This window comes from Littorina saxatilis, linkage group LG15, assembly GCF_037325665.1.
Source record: "Littorina saxatilis isolate snail1 linkage group LG15, US_GU_Lsax_2.0, whole genome shotgun sequence".
NCBI lineage: Eukaryota > Metazoa > Mollusca > Gastropoda > Littorinimorpha > Littorinidae > Littorina > Littorina saxatilis.
In genome coordinates this window covers 20,239,475-20,264,703 of record NC_090259.1, presented here as the reverse complement: position 1 = coordinate 20,264,703, position 25,229 = coordinate 20,239,475, and the positions used below count along the sequence as shown (strand labels likewise).

The 25,229-nt window shown below is 41.9% G+C and overlaps 1 protein-coding gene across 1 annotated transcript; it reads right to left on the bottom strand.

Moving 5' to 3' along the window:
- Nucleotides 1-3,133: 3,133 nt before the first annotated feature.
- Nucleotides 3,134-24,180, bottom strand: LOC138948786 (general transcription factor 3C polypeptide 5-like). The gene is made up of 9 exons (XM_070320397.1): nt 23,905-24,180; nt 22,967-23,228; nt 17,600-17,845; nt 14,804-14,934; nt 13,979-14,195; nt 12,152-12,288; nt 9,281-9,403; nt 7,936-8,053; nt 3,134-5,611 (listed from the first exon to the last, which is right to left on the bottom strand). The coding sequence occupies exons 1-9, from the start codon at nt 24,067-24,069 to the stop codon at nt 5,517-5,519; spliced, it is 1,494 nt and encodes a 497-aa protein (XP_070176498.1). The 5' UTR covers nt 24,070-24,180; the 3' UTR covers nt 3,134-5,516.
- Nucleotides 24,181-25,229: the final 1,049 nt, after the last annotated feature.

The following is a 25,229-nucleotide window of genomic DNA, read 5'->3' as shown; positions in this document are numbered from 1 at the left end:
GTAACGGTGAAATCAGACGTGTTCGTGACAGTCGACTGTTTGGCATTTTCTTATTGGTGCTCTGATATTGATTTTCCTTCTAGTTTTGTTTTTTTCTTCTAGTTTTAGTCAATATCCTGACGGTGGTAAGACGTCGGCCTCCTCCTAATCGGGAGGTCGTGAGTTCGAATCCCGGTCGCTGCCTGGTGGGTTAAGAGTGGAGATTGTTCCGATCTCCCAGGTCAACTTATGTGCAGACCTGCTAGTGACTTAACCCCCTTCGTGTGTACACACAAGCACAAGACCAAGTGCGCACGGAACAGATCCTGTAATCCATGTCGGAGTTCGGTGGGTTATGGAAACACGAAAATACCCAGCATAGGCACTCAACGAAAGCGGAGTGGAGCTGACTATGCTCTCAGAGTATAGTGTGGGGAACCCAAATGGGCAAACGAGCTCGCACGTAACCAGACAATTCTGGAACGCTGAAGAAGGCGAAGTCAATATCGCGGTTTATTACCCATATGGATTTTTGACCAATCAGGGCGGATTCTAGGTGACCCTCTAAATGTTATAGCGTTCAGGCAGGGACCCTTTTTGTTTATCAAGCCAAAAATTAACAAGACAAAGTACAAATTTAAATCAACAATATCAGCGTGATTTTTTCTAAAGAATGACACTTCAAATGCTCTCTTTATCTAAAAAAAAATACCGAAAAGCTAGTTTTGTCGGTGGGTGCTTTATGGAACAGCAAGGCACCGCCCATCCTCTGAGTGTGCAATGCCGACCCGCTCACTTGAAATTTAAATTATCTAAGTTCGAAAAAATCAAGTGAAATTGCGTCACACGCTTTACGTCAAATGTATCTTTACGTCATTTCCCATCCGTCTGGAGTCGGTTCTAAACCTGTCGCTCTCTGTTCAACAAGAAAAAGCGAAGCAACCGAAACGCATGTTCAACATGGTTTATCTTGTGAGATTGCTGTGTATACAACTCTCCTGAGTTCACTTTCAAGTGAATAACTATCGTTCTGATATCATTTTAAAGTGAAGCTAAAGAAACCTGGTATCGGCACTGCTGTGCATCTCCTATGATCTCAATGGTATCAAGGCACGGGTCATAGAGATCAATTTAGATCTAGATCTATTTCCGGTTGTGTTATTTTCCTTCCACCATTCCTCGATGGAAAAGAGTTCGTGTTGTTTTTGTTTTAATTTTTGTCTTTGTCGTTGATCATTGTATACACAAATTACACAAACGTCATCTTGTGAGGGACCAAAAAATATTGAAACTCTCGGATGATTTTTTTGTGTGGTATCAACCTCGACCTACGGTCTCGGTTGATACCACAAAAAAATCATCCTCGAGTTTCAATATTTTTCGGTCCCTCACTCGATGACGTTGTGTAATCTCTATGTATACAACTCTCCTGTGTTCACTTTCAAGTGAATAACTATCGTTCTGATATCATTTTAAAGTGAAGCTAAAGAAACCTGGTATCGGCACTGCTGTGCATCTCCTATGATCTCAATGGTATCAAGGCACGGGTCATAGAGATCAATTTAGATCTAGATCTATTTCCGGTTGTTATTTTCCTTCCACCATTCCTCGATGGAAAAGAGTTCGTGTTGTTTTTGTTTTAATTTTTGTCTTTGTCGTTGATCATTGTATACACAAATTACACAAACGTCATCTTGTGAGGGACCAAAAAATATTGAAACTCTCGGATGATTTTTTTGTGTGGTATCAACCTCGACCTACGGTCTCGGTTGATACCACAAAAAAATCATCCTCGAGTTTCAATATTTGTCGGTCCCTCATTCGATGACGTTGTGTAATCTCTATTTGTCAAACGCATTTGATCTGTGAATATTCATCACGTCAGGTGTGTTACTCTGATTGGCTGACCCAGGTCACGAGAATTCTTTGAGTGACAGGCATAATGAGGTAGGAGCGCTCAAGTAAAGTTCCCATTGCGGCTGTTCTGTCTAATTCGCGGGATCGCTTCGAAATTTGTTTTGGTCGAATTAAACGGTAATGAAACCGTTATTTTTAATATGCTGACTGTTAGCAAATGATAACAAACATGTCTCACAAACGATATCAGCATTCGCCTAAAAGGCTCATGCTTGATATCTTTTTTCTCGACATGTCTGTTATCATTTGCTCAGTCAGCATATTAGAAATAACTCATAATATTGCTATTCTGATAGACACGTGGGGGAATTCGGGTGTTGTGATTGGATAGGCTCACACAGCGCTATTCCGATCATCGGGCCATATATTTCGCAGGAATTAAGTTGCTGAATATACTTCATGTTAGCAATAACAAAGACGCATGTTTCCGGTTTCTTCGACGTGTATGAAGTAGGCCTACACGCATACCTAGCTAGCCAGGTCTGCTTCTGTGACTGGTCGACAGACGATGCAATGTGTACATCTTTTTCTTACCACACACACTTACCGTTCATGAAATTCATGTTTAGCACAGAATCAGCAAATTCTCCTTTCCCTATGCAACGTCCATTGTATGCAAAGTTGTAATTAAGTTACGGGTCTGAAACATTCAGTCGTTGGCTTTCTTCTGAGACAATTCCTTGAGCTTTTATCATCCACAGATTTACCACAGTCATCAAACGCGAAATCACTATCCGCAGCTGAAGTCAGACATTGAACATGCAAGCAAAGGGTTTCGGCCAGCCCAGGACTCACTACTAGTCTTGGTGAAAATAAAGCCAGTTTGTTTATTATATAAGGCCGACATATTGACTACATGTTTTGACATCGCTTTGCACACCACCTGGTTTTCTTCTTGCTACCTCCCCCCCCCCCCCCCCCTCCCTTTACTGGGGTCTATTTTTCTTCCTCAGGCCAATACTGAAAACACAGACAATATTATTCTTTTCTCTTTATTGTTTTCATATTGGACTGAAAGTAATCGTTACACCTTCGGAAAATAAAATGAGTGTTGGTTCTCTGTTCACAATAAGAAAGCAAAGCAAATGTAACACACACACACACACACACACACACACACACACACACACACACAAACACACACACACACACACACACACACACACACACACACACACAAACACAAATACACACATGTATGCTTTAGAGGTAACTACAGACCAGACAAAGACAGATGAACTGTTATGAAGAAAGTATCAGGCTAATGTCAACTTTATTCTTTTCATTTAAAATCCAGGTCATTCTTACTGTCATATCAATAGCAATGTTGTATGGGATCTACAACAAAGATCTGATATTAGCACCATGTACAGAATTCAAATAAGCTTGCGCACGCGCGCACACACACACACGTACACACACACACGTACACACACAATTCAAATAAGCTTGCACCCCCCCACACACACACACAAACACACACACGCACACACACACACAGAATTCAAATAAGCTTGCACATACACACACACACACATATTATATGCACCCTTGATTATGACCGTAAAGAGACAAACACAGATCACCTGCACTGTAAATAGTCTGCACACAAGTTTTCACAAACGACAGTAAACTAGTCTTTTTGTGCTTCTGTTCATGTTGATACTCAACTGCTTGTATCCACAGGACAACTGTATTTGACACACAGTTTGTTCGTTTGTGTGTGTGTGTGTGTGTGTGTGTGTGTGTGTGTGTGTGTGTGTGTGTCTCTCTCTCTCTCTCTCTCTCTCTCTCTCTCTCTCGTGTGATGTTCTTGCTATTTTTATATTTAGTCAAGTTTTGACTAAATATTTTAACATCGAGGGGGAATCGAAACGAGGGTCGTGGTGTATGTGCGTGTGTCTGTCTGTCTGTCTGTCTGTCTGTCTGTCTGTCTGTCTGTCTGTCTGTCTGTGTGTGTGTAGAGCGATTCAGACTAAACTACTTGACCGATCTTTATGAAATTTGACATGAGAGTTCCTGGGTATAAAATCCCCGAACGTTTTTTTCATTTTTTTGATAAATGTCTTTGATGACGTCATATCCGGCTTTTCGTGAAAGTTGAGGCGGCACTGTCACGCCCTCATTTTTCAACCAAATTGGTTGAAATTTTGGTCAAGTAATCTTCGACGAAGCCCTGACTTCGGTATTGCATTTCAGCTTGGTGGCTTAAAAATTAATTAATGACTTTGGTCATTAAAAATCTGAAAATTGTAAAAAAAAAATAAAAATTTATAAAACGATCCAAATTTACGTTTATCTTATTCTCCATCATTTTCTGATTCCAAAAACATATAAATATGTTATATTCGGATTAAAAACAAGCTCTGAAAATTAAATATATAAAAATTATTATCAAAATTTTTTTTTCGAAATCAATTTAAAAACACTTTCATCTTATTCCTTGTCGGTTCCTGATTCCAAAAATATATAGATATGATATGTTTGGATTAAAAACACGCTCAGAAAGTTAAAACGAAGAGAGGTACAGAAAAGCATGCTATCCTTCTCAGCGCAACGAATATCCCGCTCTTCTTGTCAATTCCACGGGCACTGCCTTTGCCACGGGCGGTGGAGTGACGATGCTACGAGTATACGGTCTTGCTGCGTTGCGTTGCGTTCAGTTTCATTCTGTGAGTTCGACAGCTACTTGACTAAATATTGTATTTTCGCCTTACGCGACTTGTTTTTCTTCCTTTAAAGTTCACCAATCTTTTGCAGCTTCTTTCCTCTTGACATTTATCTCCTTGTATCCAAAAAATAACTGTGCTTGTAGAATTATGGTCCCCATATGAAGAATTGGTTAGGTAGTACGCTAGGTTGTGCAGAGATGTGATGATTTGCGTATATATATTTTTTTTGTTTTAATTTTTGTTTGTTTGTTGTTTTTTTGTTTGTTTGTTTGTTTGACGGTATTATTAACTGACTGTATTATTATTAAGCAGGTAATACGTCCATAATGTCAAGTATTGTAATCTGCATGTTATGTTAAAACCAGCACAGTTGGCCCAGTGGTAAGGCGTCCGCCCCGTGATCGGGAGGTTGTGGGTTCGAACCCCGGTCGGGTCATACCTAAGACTTTAAAATTGGAAATCTAGTGGCTGCTCCGCCTGGCGTCTGGCATTATGGGGTTAGTGCTAGGACTGGTTGGTCCGGGGTCAGAATAATGTGACTGGGTGAGACATGAAGCCTGTGCTGCGACTTCTGTCTTGTGTGTGGCGCACGTTAAATGTCAAAGCAGCACCGCCCTGATATGGCCCTTCGTGGTCGGCTGGGCGTTAAGCAAACAAACAAACAAATGTTATGTTAAGCTCCGGCCTTACTTGTAGGCGAACAGTATGTTATATGTCCGTCTGTCTGTTATGTCCTAATGTTGATATATATATGTCTTGTATACTTGCCATTTACATATTTATTATAAATGTTGAAGGATGAATGATGATACATTGTAGACGGATGCATGTGATTGATTAAAAGCCCCACAATGATGTGCTTGGCCAAAAAATAAAAAATAAATAAAAAAATTTAAAAAATAACTGTGCTTGGCTCAGGTTCCTCTCTCCCCCCTCTTTCTCTCTCACTCAGTCATATCCTGAGGCATCCATGGAATTATTGCCTTCATTGTCATTAGAATCGTCTAGAGTGTCATGTCGTTTGGCCCATTTCTTCCTCTGGCCTGAAACAATGATATCAAAATATTATTTTACCCTCGACCCTTGTCATTTCCTCACAATAAAATGGAAAATTTCCTCACAATAAAATGGAAAAAAAATTGTAAAATGGAAAAATAATTGTCTTCCACACATCTGCACCTGCCTGTCAACTATTACAACCGTACATCTTTTTTTGGTAAAAAATTATTGAGACATTCAACATGACAATAACTTGTAAAACCATGAAAGATTTCATATTAACAAACACACTTACTCTAACGAAATCAACAACTGTGAACAACAACAACAACATGACAACAACAAAAATAATCAATACAGAATCTCATTCCTCTTCCTAAACAACATAAACATTATTAAGTACACAGTGGAACCTGCTCTGACGACCACCTCTAAAACAATACCACCTGCCCATCACAACCACCGCAAAGGATCCCCAAAGATTGTTAAAATTTCTCTATATAATTCACCTTTTCATAGCAACTACCTGTCAATGATGACCACTTTTGGTTGGTCCCTTGACCACCTCTCCATAAAGACCAACTGCTCATTGCCACCACCACAAAGGATCCCCGAAGATTGTTTCTCTCTGTATATAATTCACCTTCAACAATGACCACTTTTGGTTAGTCCCTCGGTCTAGACAGCTTCAATGGTATTAACCCAGTTTCAGGGACATAGCAGTGTGATTATTATTACAGGGAAAAAGCTCGGAGATTTTAAAATCAAGACAAAATGGTTTAAAGTTCAGTTGACCAGTCCACAGCGACAACCCAATTAAGAGACCGACTAAAGGTATACTCATTATAGACAGGTGGTCTCTATGAGTATGAAAAGATGAATTATACAGAAAATACATTTTTGGGGGATGGTCACAGCATGTGCAGGCATGGGAATTGATTTAAAGAAAAATCTGTGAAAACTAGGGGGTTCTGGGGCCTTGATTACATTCTGTGCAATCGGGTGCATTCTGGGAGTAAGTTTCATGGATTTTACACAGCAAACAAAACTGACCAAATCAAATACAGTGGAACCCCCCTTTTAAGACCCACCCCCCCCCCCCCCAATTTAAGACTTCCTCCCTTTTAAGACCTTGCTTTCTTAGACTTTTTCTTCATCTAACACCTCTGTAAATTTACCCCCATTTTAGGACTCCTTCCTTTTTGTCAGATTTTTGGAGGTCTTACAAAGTTAAAAGGGGTGTTCCACTGTACATGTTTTGTATTGCCAGCAACCATCAATCATTTTAATCCTTTAACTGAATTAATATCATTTTCGAACTGTTTGCAAAAGTGACTCACGCGGGCGGAATCTCAGTGAATGAAGGGACGGTTTTATGGAGGACATTGGTCATACATACTAGGCAGATTTTTTTCTTTTTCGATTTTTGTTCCTCTATGTTTTGTCTCTTGATTTGTTTTTTCTCGGAAGAAGATTTTCTCCTTCTCTGAAATGTGTAGCTTTTCTCGGACATCCTTGGATCCGAGGAGAATTCCCATGCCTGATGTGGACAGTTGCTTGTACAGTGGGACCTGCGATGTGTGGCCCCTCCGATGAGTGGATACCTCCCTTCAAAGGACACTTTCTGTTGTCCATTTGTCTATTATCTCTACCAAAATAGACCTGTCATGACCGGCCACCTGCAATGTGTGGCCCCTCCGATGAGTGGATACCTCCCTTCAAAGGACACTTTCTGTTGTCCATTTGTCTATTATCTCTCCCAAAATAGACCTGTCATGACCGGCCACCTGCAATGTGTGGCCCCTCCGATGAGTGGATACCTCCCTTCAAAGGACACTTTCTGTTGTCCATTTGTCCATTATCTCTCCCAAAATAGACCTGTCATGACCGGCCACCTGCAATGTGTGGCCCCTCCGATGAGTGGATACCTCCCTTCAAAGGACACTTTCTGTTGTCCATTTGTCTATTATCTCTCCCAAAATATACCTGTCATGACCGGCCACCAGCAATGTGTGGCCCCTCCGATGAGTGGATACCTCCCTTCAAAGGACACTTTCTGTTGTCCATTTGTCTATTATCTCTCCCAAAATAGACCTGTCATGACCGGCCACCTGCAATGTGTGGCCCCTCCGATGAGTGGATACCTCCCTTCAAAGGACACTTTCTGTTGTCCATTTGTCCATTATCTCTCCCAAAGTATACCTGTCATGACCGGCCACCTGCAATGTACGGACACTTTTAAGCTGGTCCCACGGGTGTCCTTTCATCGCAGGTACCGCTGTAATGGACATGTGGTAATCGGGGCAGGTTCCACCGTAACACGACACATACAGTGGACAACCAACTCTATGCAAAATGAGATACGTACGCTTTAGGAATGCACCAGATTCGGGACACAGCTTGTCCATGTGCTTGGTCATGATGTTGCGAGACAGGTGAGTGAACCCCGGGATGCACCAGCCGTCACGCTCGTTGCACGTAGTTTCCTGAAAATATCACAAAGTATCAGCGAAAACCAGACACTTTCTGTTTGTTTGTCTGTTGTTTGGTGTTTAGGGTAGTTAAAGGTCCTTGTCTACATTTTTATACCGAAATCGCCATTTGACCATTAAAATGCAGAGTCTATTATCTACAAATATCAACAATACACCCTCTTTCGATCAGGAAAGACGAAGCCAGTGTAGCCGTTTGAAAATTCATTGTAGTATTCCAGCGCAGTACTCATAGTAGCATATCCTTATTTGGAAAATGCCAAGCGCAAAACTCCTCTCAAATCCCGTGCATTTCGTGCGTTTAAAAAAAAGCGTGGACAGCGCTCCAGTGTCAAACTGTTGCTGCACTTGTTTGGGCGTGGCTATAAGCATAGTGACATGAATTTGATTGGTCAGTATTTTTAGGCAAAGCACATGTTCTCAGCAAACAGAAAACAAAATATTGGAAGCGTGAGTCACGCTACCCAAAAATGAAATCTTTTTTTACATATATTTTTTTTCTATAACTTTTTTCCCCATGGTTCATTCATCATTTGACATAATTTAGTATCGAAATCTAACCATAAGATTATTGAAAAAAAGCAAAACTGTAGACGACCACCTTTAAGACATGTTTTCTTTTGTTTTTAATCTGTAAACCATTTTCACTGGCCAAAACTTGTGCCAGAGGAGTCCCTTAAGCCTGCCCTTAACTGCGCGAAGTCGACTACACAAAGTATTCTTCACGAAGCTGGTCGCACGATGCTTTTGCACAAAGTTTTCAGTAAGAAGACTAGCTAGTTCCCTCCCCCTTATATCCGTGTGGCAAGAATCAGACAGCAGAGCACATCCTGCAGGCTTGTCCATACCACAGTGCTCTGAGGGACACCATCTGGCCAGAGGAGACAGCGCTACAAAAGAAGCTATACGGCCCCAGAGAGGACTTGGAGAGGACAGCACGTTTCGCCCTGCAGTCCGGACTGACGATCTAACAGCGAACGACAAGAAGAAAGAAGTAAGAAGACTGCAAGAAGCTTTGCGAAGTCGACTTTAATCGCAATTAAGGATGAGCTTTAGATGTCGCAGAGGGATAACTTAATTCTTTCTAAAGTCTGTAACTCAGTTGTTTTTCACAGTTTTTTAAGGGTCAAAATGTGTTCTAGGGTAGATAATAAGAAACAACAGAATCAGCCAAGGAACCAGAACCTTTAACAACAAAAAATCATTATTTTAATGCCTTACCTTCCCATCGTTTCTGGCCACCATATCCTGAATTACATCATCGTAGATGTCGCTGACCATGTAGACCACCTGGCGGTGGGGGGGCAAGACATCTGGATGGAATTCGAAATCTCTCAGCTTGGGCTAGAAAAAAGAGTCACTGCATGTATATATGAGTTGTTCTCCAGAGCTGGGTACCATTTTGTGACCTGCATTTTCAGTCCTTTAAATGATTATAACGTAAATTAAATGGCAAACTAGAATGTATTATCTTTACTTAGTTCAGTAGTACTCCAGTTAGATGGTGATACAGACATGCAATAAAGAAATATGATATATATTTCCTTCTTTTTTTTTAATGATGTTTATAGTGTTCAAATCCATGTCACAATTACCTTTGGTTCCCTGTTACGAAGTTGACTTGCTTTAACACTTTCTACCCCACCTATGTTGACCAAGTTATTTTTAGCCGAGACCAGCTGTGCTGCAGCAGGTCACTCAGAATTGTAGTGGCTGTGTAGTAACTGTGTATCAACACGCTAGAATGCAGGCGTTAGATGGACATTACAGGAAGCGACTGAAGCTAAAAGCTAGTCTGAGCGGATGTATCCGTACCAGGTCAGATAGAGCCATATGAATGGGTACGGATATATCCGTACCTGGGAGACAATGAGTTAAAACCCTCGTAATTTACTGAACGTAGGCAAACAAAGTATGCAAGTATTTCTAATTCTTTATCTGAAGGCAAAGGATATTTATGGAACCAGTATTTGAAAAAGTAAACGATATAAAAGAAAAGCTCGCCTTAAGGATCCTTTGGGTGGTCGCTGTGAGTAGTGGATTAATCACAGAAAAAAACAATAAGTAAGAGAGTCTCAAAGGATGGTGTTTTTTTTTAATCAATCTAGCTGGTTTCAAAGGACAACCATAATTTGACATAAGCTGTAGCTGCCAGACACAAAAAATATCATGTACAGTGGTACCTCCCTTTGAGACCCCTTTCTTTTAAGGGTCCCTCAATATTATGACCGACTTTTCTCTGCCGGATTTTTTCTCCTTCTTTGTCTTAGTATTTCTCACATCCATATTACGTCCACTTCTCTGATACGACATACGACCGTCCATACGTGGACTGACAACAACTTTTCCCAAAATGATCACGGGTCGGGTTTACTCTAACTTATATCTCGAGTCGAGTCAGTAAGCGATACGGACACAAACACGTGCTGAAATCCTGTATGTGTACAACATCACTTCGGCACGCAAACGGCTGAAGCCATGGTTTTTCATTTTCTATTTCTGGTCATTACTTTATTTTGACTAGATAACGGTCATTTGCCAGATATCTGCTTCATTTTGCAAAGAACTGTGCAGGAATTCCTACCTTATAAAGACGCAAAGTTACAGAAACGTCATGAAAGTAATCTGCACATCGAACCAAAACCAAAAGTTGTGGTGATGTCATGATATTTTGCGATGTACGTCAACGAAGCTCGTGCGCATGTTTTTTGTCTTACTAAAACAATGGCTGAGTGACGCAATATACAACCACGCGTTCGTTTGAATTAATAAATTCTCCTCAGAATCCCGTCTGTAAAGTTTGAATGTGAGTTGCATTGTAGTCTCCTAAATTACTCAACACTGTGGACAGTCCGGAGTGCAGTTATGTCCCTTGAATGAGCGACTCAAAATTTCATCGTGAAAACTGACGCTTTTCGCTACAATTTTACATCAGTTTCAACACACTGCCGCGGTTCTTTACGTTTGCAAAGGCTTATAAGTTTTTGAACCTTGCGTTTGGGACACTTTTCTTTGTTTTTAACCAAATCTTTGCAGGGTATCGTATGACTATGATTAGTATCTGGTGTCGAGATCGATGTGCACCACTGCATGTTTTTGGACCGCATGCTTTCGTTCGACCTCAGTGTGTTTATTTGCAAACCTGAACCCATGAGTAGTTACGGGGCTTGATTAAACAAGCACAAAAACTATGTGTAGGTAAATAATTCAATAGAAAACTGTTTACCATAATCGTTTGAGGAAAGAATAAGTTCAATAGCATTACTTTGTGGGCGGCATCAATCAAAACGCCCATGTCATTCCGGATCATTGACGGACCCGAACATAAACCAATCCTCCATGTTACGACCCCTCCATATAACGACCGAATTTCTGTTATATTTTCAAAGTCGTTAGACAGAGGTACCACTGTACCTCTTGCACTTTTCTGCAAGACATATCAAATACCCTGTTCTTTCCTTGCTCTTTCCTGCAAGACATCAAATTACCCTGTTCTTTCCTTGCTCTTTCCTGCAAGACATATTAAATTACCCTGTTCTTTCCTTGCTCTTTCCTGCAAGACATCAAATGACCATGCTCTTTCCTTGCTCTTTCCTGCAAGACATATCAAATTACCCTGTTCTTTCCTTGCTCTTTCCTGCAAGACATCAAATGACCATGCTCTTTCCTTGCTCTTTCCTGCAAGACATCAAATTACCCTGTTCTTTCCTTGCTCTTTCCTGCAAGACATATTAAATTACCCTGTTCTTTCCTTGCTCTTTCCTGCAAGACATCAAATGACCATACTCTTTCCTTGCTCTTTCCTGCAAGACATATCAAATTACCCTGTTCTTTCCTTGCTCTTTCCTGCAAGACATATCAAATTACCCTGTTCTTTCCTTGCTCTTTCCTGCAAGACATATCAAATTACCCTGTTCTTTCCTTGCTCTTTCCTGCAAGACATCAAATTACCCTGTTCTTTCCTTGCTCTTTCCTGCAAGACATATCAAATTACCCTGTTCTTTCCTTGCTAAGAGTTATGATACCTCTCCAAATGTTGGAGATGTGGAAGACTACTAATCAAGTGAAAGAACAAGCAGAACAAAGACTCACCTCTTTGCTGTCTTCAGCCTCTTCTCCCCTCAACAGACTCAGGTTGATCTCTGCAGGAATTCCCACGTATTTGTTTGGAAGAGACGGTTTCTTCATAGACCGCTTGGCAGCGATCTTCAAGTCTTCGGTCAATCCCTCTGGGAAAAAAAAACACCCCATCTTGTTACAATGTTACCGTTTATTCTTGTTTTCTGAAAAACCGATTGGTAGAATTGAACCCCCCATCTAAATAAAAAAAACAAGAAAGGTAATTTCTTGGAACGTTTGTTACTGACAAAACAATACGTTACAATCACAAATATGTGCACAGACAAACAATAAGTAACAAGAACTTAGCTTGGTTGAGTTGTTTTTGGATTTCCCTCCTTCTAAAGTCCTTAAAAAAAAGAGTCTGATATAGATCTTAAAAGGTAGAGTCTTAACCCTATGCCTCCTGTGACATGGGAAGTAACTCCATCAATGTCAAACCTTGTTATGGTGCTATACATGTACATCATAAAAAAAAGTTTAAATAATCAAAGAGAAAAAAAATCTGTTTTGTGATATGAAAGTGTACGACTGCCACCTGGTAGTAAGCGAACATTTTCTTTAATTAGATTATTGGTCACAGAGTAATTGCCTTCATTATTCAGTATTACCAGTTAGTAAGCCAACATTTTCTTTAATCAGATTACTTTGTTTGTTTGCTTAACGCCCAGCCGACCACGAAGAGCCATATCAGGGCGGTGCTGCTTTGACATATAACGTGCACCACACACAAGACAGAAGTCGCAGCACAGGCTTCATGTCTCACCCAGTCACATTATTCTGACACCGGACCAACCAGTCCTAGCACTAACCCCATAATGCCAGACGCCAGGCGGAGCAGCCACTAGATTGCCAATTTTAAAGTCTTAGGTATGACCCGGCCGGGGTTCGAACCCACGACCTCCCGATCACGGGGCGGACGCCTTACCACTAATCAGATTGCTGTTAGTAATTGACTTAATTAAACAGTATTATACTACCCAATCTATCTTCCCCTGGATATTGTAAACAGTACATTAGAAATAATGGACAAGCAGGCTTTTTTCTCAGTTTACAAACAGTTCATGTACATGAAAAATCACCGTGCTTTGACTCGACTTAAACCTGAAAAACTCTTCCTCCCTATTTCAAGCAGGCTCAGGGACAAGTTACTTTGTCAGCACTGAACAATCTTACCTGGCAATTAATTCAATCGTGCACTGACATACAAACAAAATAATGGACTCCCGAAAATGATTTTTACTAGGAAACAGCTATGCTGTTCTTATCACACTTTGCTGAAGATTTGGAAGACTAATTTGAGGTACCGCAACACGGTGGCCTAGCTAGTGGTAAGGCGTCCGCCCAGTGAGCCGGAGGTCGTGGGTTCGAACCCCGGCCGGGTCATACCTAAGACTTTAAAATTGGCAATCTAGTGGCTGCTCCGCCTGGCGTCTGGCATTATGGGGTTAGTGCTAGGACTGGTTGGTCCGGTGTCAGAATAATGTGACTGGGTGAGACATGAAGCCTGTGCTGCCACTTCTGTCTTGTGTGTGGCGCACGTTATATGTCAAAGCAGCACCGCCCTGATATGGTCCTTTGTGGTCGACTGGGCGTGAAGCAAACAAACAAACTAATCTGAGGTTGAAGAGGTTGACTTTGGATTCAAAGAGAGCAAGTGAAGAGACTGTTGTGTTAATATGCAGTGAAAATGGCTACGCTGTAGCTTCTTCACACTATGACAGCTCCAAAGGTCTTAAAAAAAAATAATTCCAAAACAAACGTACAAACACAATCACACCGCAAAAATCTTCCACTTACTCTGACGGCGACGAAAATCGATACCTTGGTACCTCTTGGCGGCAGGATCTTTGCGAGGGTCATAGCCGAACCTGATCCAGAACGTGCGCCACGGGCCAGTCAAGAACATGTAGGCGATAGCAGCCAGGATCTCTTTCAGGTAGCGTTCAGTGTGGATGTTGTCTCGCATGTGGTATCGAATGGCGGCTTTGGACCAGATGGGGCGCTTCTCAAACAGCTGCACATTGCAAGCAGAACGGCGAGAATGAAGTCTACTGATTAGGAAAATGTAAGAACAGTGATCTGATAAAGAAAGGGAAGTAAGCGCTCTAAATGCATACGACATGAGTAACAGACTAAGGGAGAGTTATTCGGAACCATTCTCCTGGCACCTGAGAGAATATCAAGCATTGAAATCAAATCACAACGGCTGCCACAATGTGTAAAAAAAAAAACCCACACACCTCCATACACACACACAAACAACACGCACACAGGAAAAAAACAACCACTCACCAACACTACATTGGTTTAATCATGTTACCCTATTTCAACATTTTCGTTTTTAATTTTGTGTGCTATAGATACCAGTTGTTAGGCACACACACAAAAATAGTCTGTTTACGGTATCCCGACCGACCCTATTATTTCGCGCGACCCTAGACTTTTTTTTGGCATTTGGGAAAAGAAAAAAAAGTCTGTTTTTTGGCAAAATAACTTAAAAATATGTATTTTTGGAGAAAAAAAAAAGAAAAAAAAATCCCGACCTACCGACCCTATTTTTTTTCTATGTTACCGTAAACAGACTATTTTTTTTTTTGCCTTACATTTTACAGACAATCCTACCTTCTCGAGACCTTCCTGCAGTCCGCTTTTCTTGAAAGTCTCTGCGTGTTTCCTGGTCACTTCCTTCGGCGCAGTGGGCGTTGAGTCTGTGAAGGCGATGAGAGTTGTGTACCTTGATCGGGTTTTGCGGCCTGCAAGACAAAGGCACATTCACAAAGGATAAGGACAACATTCATATAGTCCTGTGAGGTTACCCTCGTGGACATTTGGGCTGCTTTCTCGCTGGGGAAAGCGAGCTGCCATACAGTATACGGTGCTTAACACTATTGTGACTAGCACTGCCACGGTGTTGACGTCCTGCCTGCCCAAGCTTGCCACCAAGAAACTTACCAAAAATCAGTAACTGTAAAGAAATCTGTCTAGCAAGCTTGAATTAAGTCCAATCACCACCAAATTTTTTGTACTAATTAAAAAATGGATGCCCAGTTCAGTCGTGCTATTTATAAGTTTGTCACGCGATTTGTTTTAGCAAAGGGGGGTGAAAGGGGGATAATTTGTGTTTTTTAACATTTTTTTGTGTGTTTTCTTTTCCACTGCTTTTTTAAAAGTTATTTTTTAACAGAAAGTATTATAAATAATTTTATAACCAAACAAGGTGTAAAACCTATGAATTAGCTGAAATATTGTTAAAATTCTACACAGAAATAAGGAGACAGTACAAAGAAAAAAACAAGCAAATCCCGCATTCACTCACAGCATCCTGACTCAAATGAAACAAAACTGTGACACTCACCAAATGATGTCTAGGTAATCCATATTGAATATAAGTCACATTTTCACAACAAAGTCCCAACTGTACACCTATGAACATTTCCAAAAGGATTAGGACGCTCCAGCCATCCATTGTTATCAGTGCTGCCACGCCCCCCTTGCAACTACACATTCGAAGATTCATGCAGTACCACCCTAACACGTGTAGTTTGCCGACTCATACTAGCAACAACAGGACTGTTTCTTCCTCAATATCACTGCTATTATCGCTTTCTTGAGGCGAAAACAACACGTCGGAATCATGATCTACAGGGTCCTCAAGATCCAACATCCGGAGAATCTCCTCCCGTGACAAGGCTCGCCTTCGATTCATTTTTTTTCTCGAAAAAACCACACAAATCAGGCTAATTTTGCATATGGCGGAAGGGCAGGCCAAGTGTGTCAAGGGAAACAACTCAATTTACTGCAAGCTTCAAAAACCGGGAAGCAATCACGAGTCGTGTACCCAGTATGGCTCTTACTGAAAAATGCGCGTCCCGTCCATGGGCGTGTCAGCGCGGTTACTGATTTATAAGCGTCCCGTCGCGAAAGTGTTAAGCCTAATGCTACCCATGTTCTTGCCTCTCGCGCATTCCCATCCTGAACTCGGTCAAAAATGAGTTACTTCCCTTCGGGTCTCATCTATCCCTGACAGGATGCCTTGGTTTTCCTTCTCTGGAGAGGAAATCGATTTTTTGTTTTTTACATATTTAGATCTTTTCGTAATGTGTTATGGATATAAGCAGATTCGCGATCGTCGATAATGATTTTTCATGGTGTTGTGTAATTTTTAAATTACAAAGGAATTGATATGTAAGACAGTTTCAAGCGAGCTATCTTTCGCGGATGTATTTACTGTGCAAACAACTCTAAAGTGTCACGTGATAATCAACTTTGGCTTCGGTGCGCGCCGGTGCAGACGATTTTTTCTGTAACCAGTTGAGAGTGATGCAACCATATATCACGGTCTCCTTCCGACAGCAGTCTCAAAATTTCGACTTGTTTTGACCTTAGAACGATGTCTCATAACTGTGAAGAACAGAACGGAGATCACTGTCGAAGTCGGCCAATCTGGAATCATTTTCGTCTCGCGAACACTGATCTCAAACTTAGATCAGTGCTCGCGAAAAACATATGAGAGATAACTCTGTATTCTTGTTTTGATAGATTCGCGCAATAATTTAGCATGCTGCCAGAGAGAAACACGGAGCGATGATTATCAGAATGGCGCATTCCAATAAACAACAATATGTTTACTTCAATGGAACCTCCTTTTAACTGAATTTTAGACTTCCTGACTTTCTAAGACCTTCATTTTTTTCTGATTTTCTTTTCATAGCCTCTGTAAATTTACCTCCATTTTAAGACCTGATTTTCTAAGATTTTTAGAGGTCTTAAAAGGGCCCCGGTTCCAATTAACATTGCAACCACATTTACAAGGAACCAAAATAAGTGAATGCTGCCCTTTGCACAATGAAACAATTCATTGACATAAGGACATACCAATTACTAGGAATATAGCTTTTGGAACTGTTGAATGGACACAGATTTACACACACACAAACACACACACTCTCTCACACTGAGATCCTTCTCTCTCTCTCTCTCTCTTCTCGCCACACCTCACCTACTACCTCCAAACTACCCACCTTCATGATCCCGGCATTCCAACCCCAAACATACGAATTGACATACACACACAATCCACACACACACAAACATTTAAAAAAAAACACTCACACAAGGTGACAATTTTAGCATGGTCAAGTATCTCTTTTGTTTCGTGTCTTTTCTGAAAATAAAGGATCTCTCCGGAGTACAACCACACCTGCTTTTAAGGCAAGTCACCACCCTCATCTGCCAAGTTAGTTGACACTTCCCCTAGTTTATCAACCTTGATTTTTTTAGATTTAAACTTCTGTAAATTACCCCAAATCAAAAAACCCTCCTTTTTAAGACCTAATTTTCTTAGATTTTTGAAGTTCTCAGGGGGAGGGGGGGGGGGGGGGGGGGGGCATCACATTATACAAATCAACTTAGCCTTACCAGGAGCAAGCCTATCTGTAGGCTCCAGGATGGTTTCTCTTGGAGTAACAGCTCGGTCAATAACGTAGCCGTACTTTTGAGGATAATCAAAGCGTGAGAACACCAAGGGTGGTATGAAGAGAGGCGCATCACGGGCAAGATACTCATCCTCGGAAACGATCGTCTTCAGCTGCAAACTGTCAAGCAGGCTCTTGTAGGAACCGTCCTCTTTCTTCGCCACTGGTAGGTATTGGAAATCACACAAACCTGCACACACACAAAAATTAAGTAGATTTGCAACGCCAAGGCACTGCATACCCCAGCGAAAGACACACCTCTCTCTCTCTGTCTCTCTCTCTCTCTCTGTCTCTGTCTCTCTCTCTCTCTCTCAAACACACACGAACACACACACACACACACACACCCACACCCACACCCACATACACACACACACACACATACCCCAAGTTACACACGTACACACATACACACTCACTCACACGCACTCACTCTCTCACACACACTTCATACACACAAAACACACCCCCATACGCACATATAGACAGACGGACATACCCACCTTTACAAACAAACACACATACACACACACATACACTTACGCACACGCACAAACACCCACCCTCTCTCTCTCTCTCTTTCTCTCTTTCTCTCTTATACACACACACACACACACACACACACACACACACACACTGTGACACAAACAGTAACAGTAACACATGTACATACGCACGCAGGTACGTACGCACACCCCCACAGGCACACACAGACACACACACACACACACACATTGACTCACACAAATCTCATACACACAAAACACACACTCATACGCACATACACGGTTGGCCTAGTGGTAAGGCGTCCGCCCCGTGATCGGGAAGTCGTGGGTTCGAACCCAGGCCGGGTCATACCTAAGACTTTAAAATTGGCAATCTAGTGGCTGCTCCGCCTGGCGTCTGGCATTATGGAGTTAGTGCATGCTAGGACTGGTTGGTCCGGTGTCAGAATAATGTGACAGGGTGAGACATGAAGCCTGTGCTGTGACTTCTGCCTTGTTATATCTCAAAGCAGCACCGCCCTGATAATTATGGCCCTTCGTGGTCGGCTGGGCGTTAAGCAAACAAACAAACAAATACGCACAGAGACAGACGGACACACACCTTTACAAACAAACACATATACACACTCATACACACACAAACGTACACACAAACTCATGCACACACACATTCACACACACACACTCTTTCTACCTCTCTCTCAGTCTTTCTTATACACACACACACACACACACACACCCCAAGTTACACACGTACACACATACACACTCACTCACACGCACTCACTCACTCTCTCACACACATTTCATACACACAAAACACACCCCATACGCACACATAGACAGACGGACATAAACACCTTTACAAACAAACACACATACACACACGCATACACTTACGCATACGCATATACACACACACACCCACTCTCTCTCTCTTATACAGACACACACCCACACACACACACTGTACAAACGCACGCACACACACACACACACACACACACACACATTGACTCACACAAATCTCATACACACAAAACACACACTTATACGCACATAGACCGGCACGGTTGGCCTAGTGGTAAGGCGTCCGCCCCGTGATCGGGAGGTCGTGGGTTCGAACCCCGGCCGGGTCATACCTAAGACTTTAAAATTGGCAATCTAGTGGCTGCTCCGCCTGGCATTATGGGGTTAGAGCTAGGACTGGTTGGTCCGGTGTCAGAATAATGTGAAGCCTGTGCTGCGACTTCTGTCTTGTGTGTGGCGCACGTTATATGTCAAAGCAGCACCGCCCTGATATGGCCCTTCGTGGTCGGCTGGGCGTTAAGCAAACAAACAAATACGCACATAGACAGTCGGACACACACAGCTTTACAAACAAACACATATACACACTCATACACACACAAACACACACACAAACTCATGCACACACACACACACACACTCTCTCTCTCTCAAACACACACACACACACACACCTACGCACACACACACATACACACACTCAGTAACACGCACTCACTCACTCTCTCACAAAAAACTTCATACACACAAAACACACACCCATACGCACATATGGACAGACGGACATACACACCTTTACAAACAAACACACATACACACACACACACACATACACTTATGCCCACACACACACTTACACACACACCAGTACAGACTCATGCACGCGTGCGCGCACACACACACACACACACACACACACACACACACACACACACACACACACACACACACACTGTGACACAAACAGTAACAGTAACACATGTGCACAAAATGAACACCAACACACACACTGCGCGAGAGAGAAAGACTTCAGGGAGGCATGACGTCATGATGCATTAATTGACGTCAAAGACTTTCGACCGTGACGTATTCTTCCTACGCAAGCTTTATCCATAGACTTGGAAACTACGGAATTTCTACCCGTCCAAAACGGCCTTGGGTGGCGTTTGCTGAAAAAATGGGGGCGACTATTGCACCCACCGTATTTTTGTTAGTATGGTCCCAATTTTTGGTGAACTTCCATCTCCAACTGTAGCACGTAGCCGGGCACAAAGAATCCTTCTTTATCATGTATTATTCGGTATGCACATTTCTCAAGTCGATTACAGTATAGCGTTCACGGGATACCTCCAGCTTCGCTGGGATAATAATAATTAAGTAGATGTGCAACGCCAAGGCACTGCATACCCCAGCGAAAGACAAACCTCTCTCTTACTCTCTCTCTCTTTCTCTCTCTCAAACACACACACACACACACACACACACACACACTTACGCACACACACACATACAAACACCCACCCACTCTCTCTATCTTTCTCTCTCTCTTATACAAACAGACACACACACACACACACACACTGTACATACGCACAAACAAATACGCACATAGACAGTCGGACACACACACCTTTACAAACAAACACATATACACACTCATACACACACAATCATACACACAAACTCATGCACACACACAAACTCATGCACACACACATGCACACACACACACACACACACTCTCTCTCCCTCTTTCTTTCTTACACACACACACACACACACACACACACTCACTAACACGCACTCACTCACTCTCACAAAAAACGTCATACACACAAAACACACACCCATACGCACATATGGACAGACGGACATACATACCTTTACAAACAAACACACATACACGCACACACATACACACACACACACACCACTCACATACGAGTACAGACTCATGCACGCGTGCGCACACACACACACACACACACACACACACACAAATACACACACACACACATACGAGTACAGACTCATGCACGCGTGCGCACACACACACACACACACACACACAAACAGTAACACTAACACATGTGCACAAAATGAACACAAACACACACACTGCGCGAGAGAGAAAGACTTCAGTGAGGCATGACGTCATGATGCATTAATTGACGTCAAAGACTTTCGACCGTGACGTATTCTTCTTACGCGAGCTTTATCCATAGACTTGGAAACTACGGAATTTCTACCCGTCCAAAACGGCCTTGGGTGGCGTTTGCTGAAAAAATGGGGGCGACTATTGCACCCACCGTATTTTTGTTAGTATGGTCCCAATTTTTGGTGAACTTCCATCTCCACCTGTAGCACGTAGCCGGGCACAAAGAATCCTTCTTTATCATGTATTATTCGCTATGCACATTTCTCAAGTCGATTACAGTATAGGGTTCACGGGATACCTCCAGCTTCGCTGGGATAATTCAACAAAAATTGCAATAAGGATAAAGATAAGGCATCACATATAAGTCATATACTGAAAGGCATAAATTCTGCAAATAGTACATTGAACGATTTTGCTCTCAAACAAAAATCAGATTGAACCTGTAATTTGTAGTTGACATCTTGAGTGTCGGAGCAAATATTTCACGCTGTCAGCGTGCGCTTTGCAGTATTGCTGATCCAGCCACAGCTCACTGTGCTAATAAAGACAATGGGCTGAACGGGAGACAGTAACGTAAAAAAGATAGTGTATGGCCCTATAAAATGCAACTGGCTGTTTGGCTGTATCAGATATCGCAATCATGCCACGACTTGATGAAGGAGAGAGACAGCAAGCGATTGGGATGCTTAGAGCTGGCCAAAGCATTGAACGTGATGAACACTGAACGTTTTCCGAAATCATTGCGCTTGGACTCAGTCACTTTTTTTTGAAAAATTGTCATTTCATGATGTTCTATTAAAAATCAATAAAGCGAAGGTTTTTAAACACTAAAATGGCCAATAAATAAAATATTCAAACATTGAAAACATTCACCACTGAGTTGATTTTTTAAGTTCAGTTTGCGGAATTTATGCCTCTCGGTATAGTCCTGTGAGGTTAGCCTCATGGAAATTCCGGCTGTTTTCCCACTGGGGAAAGCAACCTGATGTACAGTAATGAAGCTGCTATACACATTTTTCTTACTGTTAATTTCCTGATTCCGTGTGTTCGTGTGTCCAAGCCCTGAAACTTTCAATATGAACTCGGGATCTGAATTGTGCCTATTAATCACATGGGGGTATACGAACACCGAGGAGAGTCTACACAAAGTTGACTCTTTGATATACAGTACAACCTCCCACTAACGACCTAGAAAATGCCCAGATCGATCGTAAAATGGAGGGGTCTTCATTGGGAATTTGCTTCTTGAGGTTCATCACAAGGGAGGCAACTGCTTGGCAGTCCAATAGCTGTTTTCACTACTTTGCTGCTTCTGTTTATGATTGTAACGCGATCATCGAGCTTCAGAGTTTTTGTTGTTGGTGTCACCACATTCACACCACCTCTAAAAGTTTGCAAATAAAGTTGAACTTATGCAGAGCATTTTGACGGTAAACAGCTTACGAACTCAAGTCTAGTGACATGAGAACGAGGCTTCCTCCTCTGACGCGCTTTCGACGTTCCATCCGGGCTGCAGCCGAGCTGTTTCTACTTTCACTACTAATTCCATAGGAAGACAATAGGCCAGAACTGTATACATCTTGGCTAAAAAAATATTTTTTTAAATTCATTGATTTTAGTTAGAAGAAATTCCTACATGTCAGAATTATCCACGTACTGTCGACAGTCAGATCAACAGATGTCCAGCGTCAGAATTTTTTTCATCAACAGATATATGTAATTATGACCAAAGACGGTCTAGGCATGAGATCTGTGAACACTGTCAGTCCATCACAAAAGTCACAGCTCAAGTTTTTCAAAAATATATATATATATAACTCAGTCGACAAATAAATACCTTCAAACTTGATGGCAGATGAGACTGTCCCCAAAATGTCCACTTTGTATTCATAGCCATCATCCTGCTGAGCAGAGTCAGCATCACCATGGGAACCAGAAGGGGAGACAGACTCTTGAGCATCGCCTGGCGGCTTCTTCTTCCTTCGTCTCACTCGTATCACAAGTCCCGCTGTCTTGTTGCATGTTCCATACGTTGGTTTGGAGTAAAGGTCATCTGGTCTGAAGCGCAGCGGAAGCCTAATCTTTGGATCATCAATACTCTGGAGAAAATAGTATGCCTAGCTATAACTAATAATTTACAAATTTGAGCATGAGGACACAGATCATAAGGTTAACTATAGTGAGTCACATGTTTTTGTTGTTATATTAACAAATGAACACTTGTAAGCGCACATATGCTCGCACATTCACAAACACACATTAAGTTGCATCATACACACACAAATGCAAGCGCATGTGCATTACATGAACACACACACTTTCACTTCTATAAATCACATGCACAAAAGCAAATGATCATTTGTGTGCATGCACACACACACGCATCATATCGTACTGGACACATGCAGTGAATGCATGCATGTGGTGCAAACTTATTTCAGGTGGGATCACACTAAATTATATAATATATATCTGCTCAGAATTCACAGCCACATGCAATTTCAATTTTGTTTCGTAAAGTATGCAATATGAAACTGCAGTCAATTTTAGCAGTGTTTGCAATGATCTGTGACTGGTTTGAGTTAGATTATCAGCGCACAGAATGGGGCACTTGCCTTTGGCTAGTACTTCTCATTATTTACCAGCCAGAAAGCAAACTTTACTCTTTTATTTTGCTCGCATTTTACCGTTTTTTTTCTGTTCGTATAACAGTTTTCCTGAGCACAATGGAGTAATTAGAGAGCAAAATTAGAATGCAAATTAGAATACACGCACCTTTGAGATAACTTTCCATCCCCCTAGGGTTTGCAGGGCTTTGTCAACATTTTGCACAATGCCTGGGTACTCAATGCACACAAACTGTTTGTGGCCAACAGCCACGCTCATACGCTCCTCCGAATTGAACAGTCTGGATTCCGAACTTGTCTGCTGAGTTGCCATGATTCTAAACTTCTGCCAGCTCAGATACAGTGAAATAATAAGGCAAATGCCGTGTTTCGACTTCTGCAACCTGGAGCTGACCGAGCATTCAGAGTTCTTTCCCTTGCGGACACTGATCTAAAAAATAAGGAGCTGACTAATTACTGCCCGACCACGCGCGACCCCGCGCATACGCGAGTCCTCAAAAGCATAAACATGTAATGTTTTTGTTGTTCTGGTATCTACAAAGTATTTTTCACAATGAACTAAGTTTTAAGCCTTATAAATTAGAAATAAGGGAGTTATGATGCATTTTCGAAGAGCTAGCGAGCGAAAGTGAACGTGCACCAGATTTCTGTCACATCCCGGCATCCGACCAAGTCCGACTTGTTTTTAGAACACGTGCAGCCTCAAACAAAAGAATTTACATTGATGCTTTTGTTGTTCTAGTATCTTGAAGGCTATTGTAAAAAAAGAAAATGATGTTAATATCTTAGAACAAAGTCGCGCTTTGCTCTTCTGATGGATAGCGCGCAGCCAATCAAACAACAGGATTACTGATGATAAAACCGGATGGGTGATCTGAAAACAGTTGAACCAACCTGATTGGCCAACAAATGTTGGTTTGGGAAAACCGGAATCTATTTTTACACACACAAATATTCATTCAGAGATCTGTACGTGTAGCAGTAAGCTTATCTCTGATTCATCGCAAGGCTGCTCCGGATTGCGATAAGGATATATTTTGAGCCAAACTAACTCAGAAGAAACAATGGAAAATCTCTAAGCCAGGATCTGTGTTGGCTTCAGTGAGTGATTGAGCACTGAAACTGTTTACTGCAAAAAAACACCTGCAACAGCGGATTCGGCTGGGCACTACACTGGCGTGTGCTCTCTCCGTCGTTGCCAGATAGAATATTACGGGATCAAGAGGCCTCCACTGCCCCACGTCACTCCTCGACACTGCTCGGCACGACGTGGCAGCTCTGCTCAACAAAATTTTGGTTTGTATTTAACATTTTAAGTGGAAGTTAATGGGTTAATATTTCGAAGTAATGTTTACAGGTCTGGAAATGGGAGACCACTCCGTCATGGATACTGATTGACCAGAGTAATGCAGTTACCGTCCTTGCTTCTTAGTGTCAAAACACGATTTTGGTACAGTTCCAGTAACTCACATT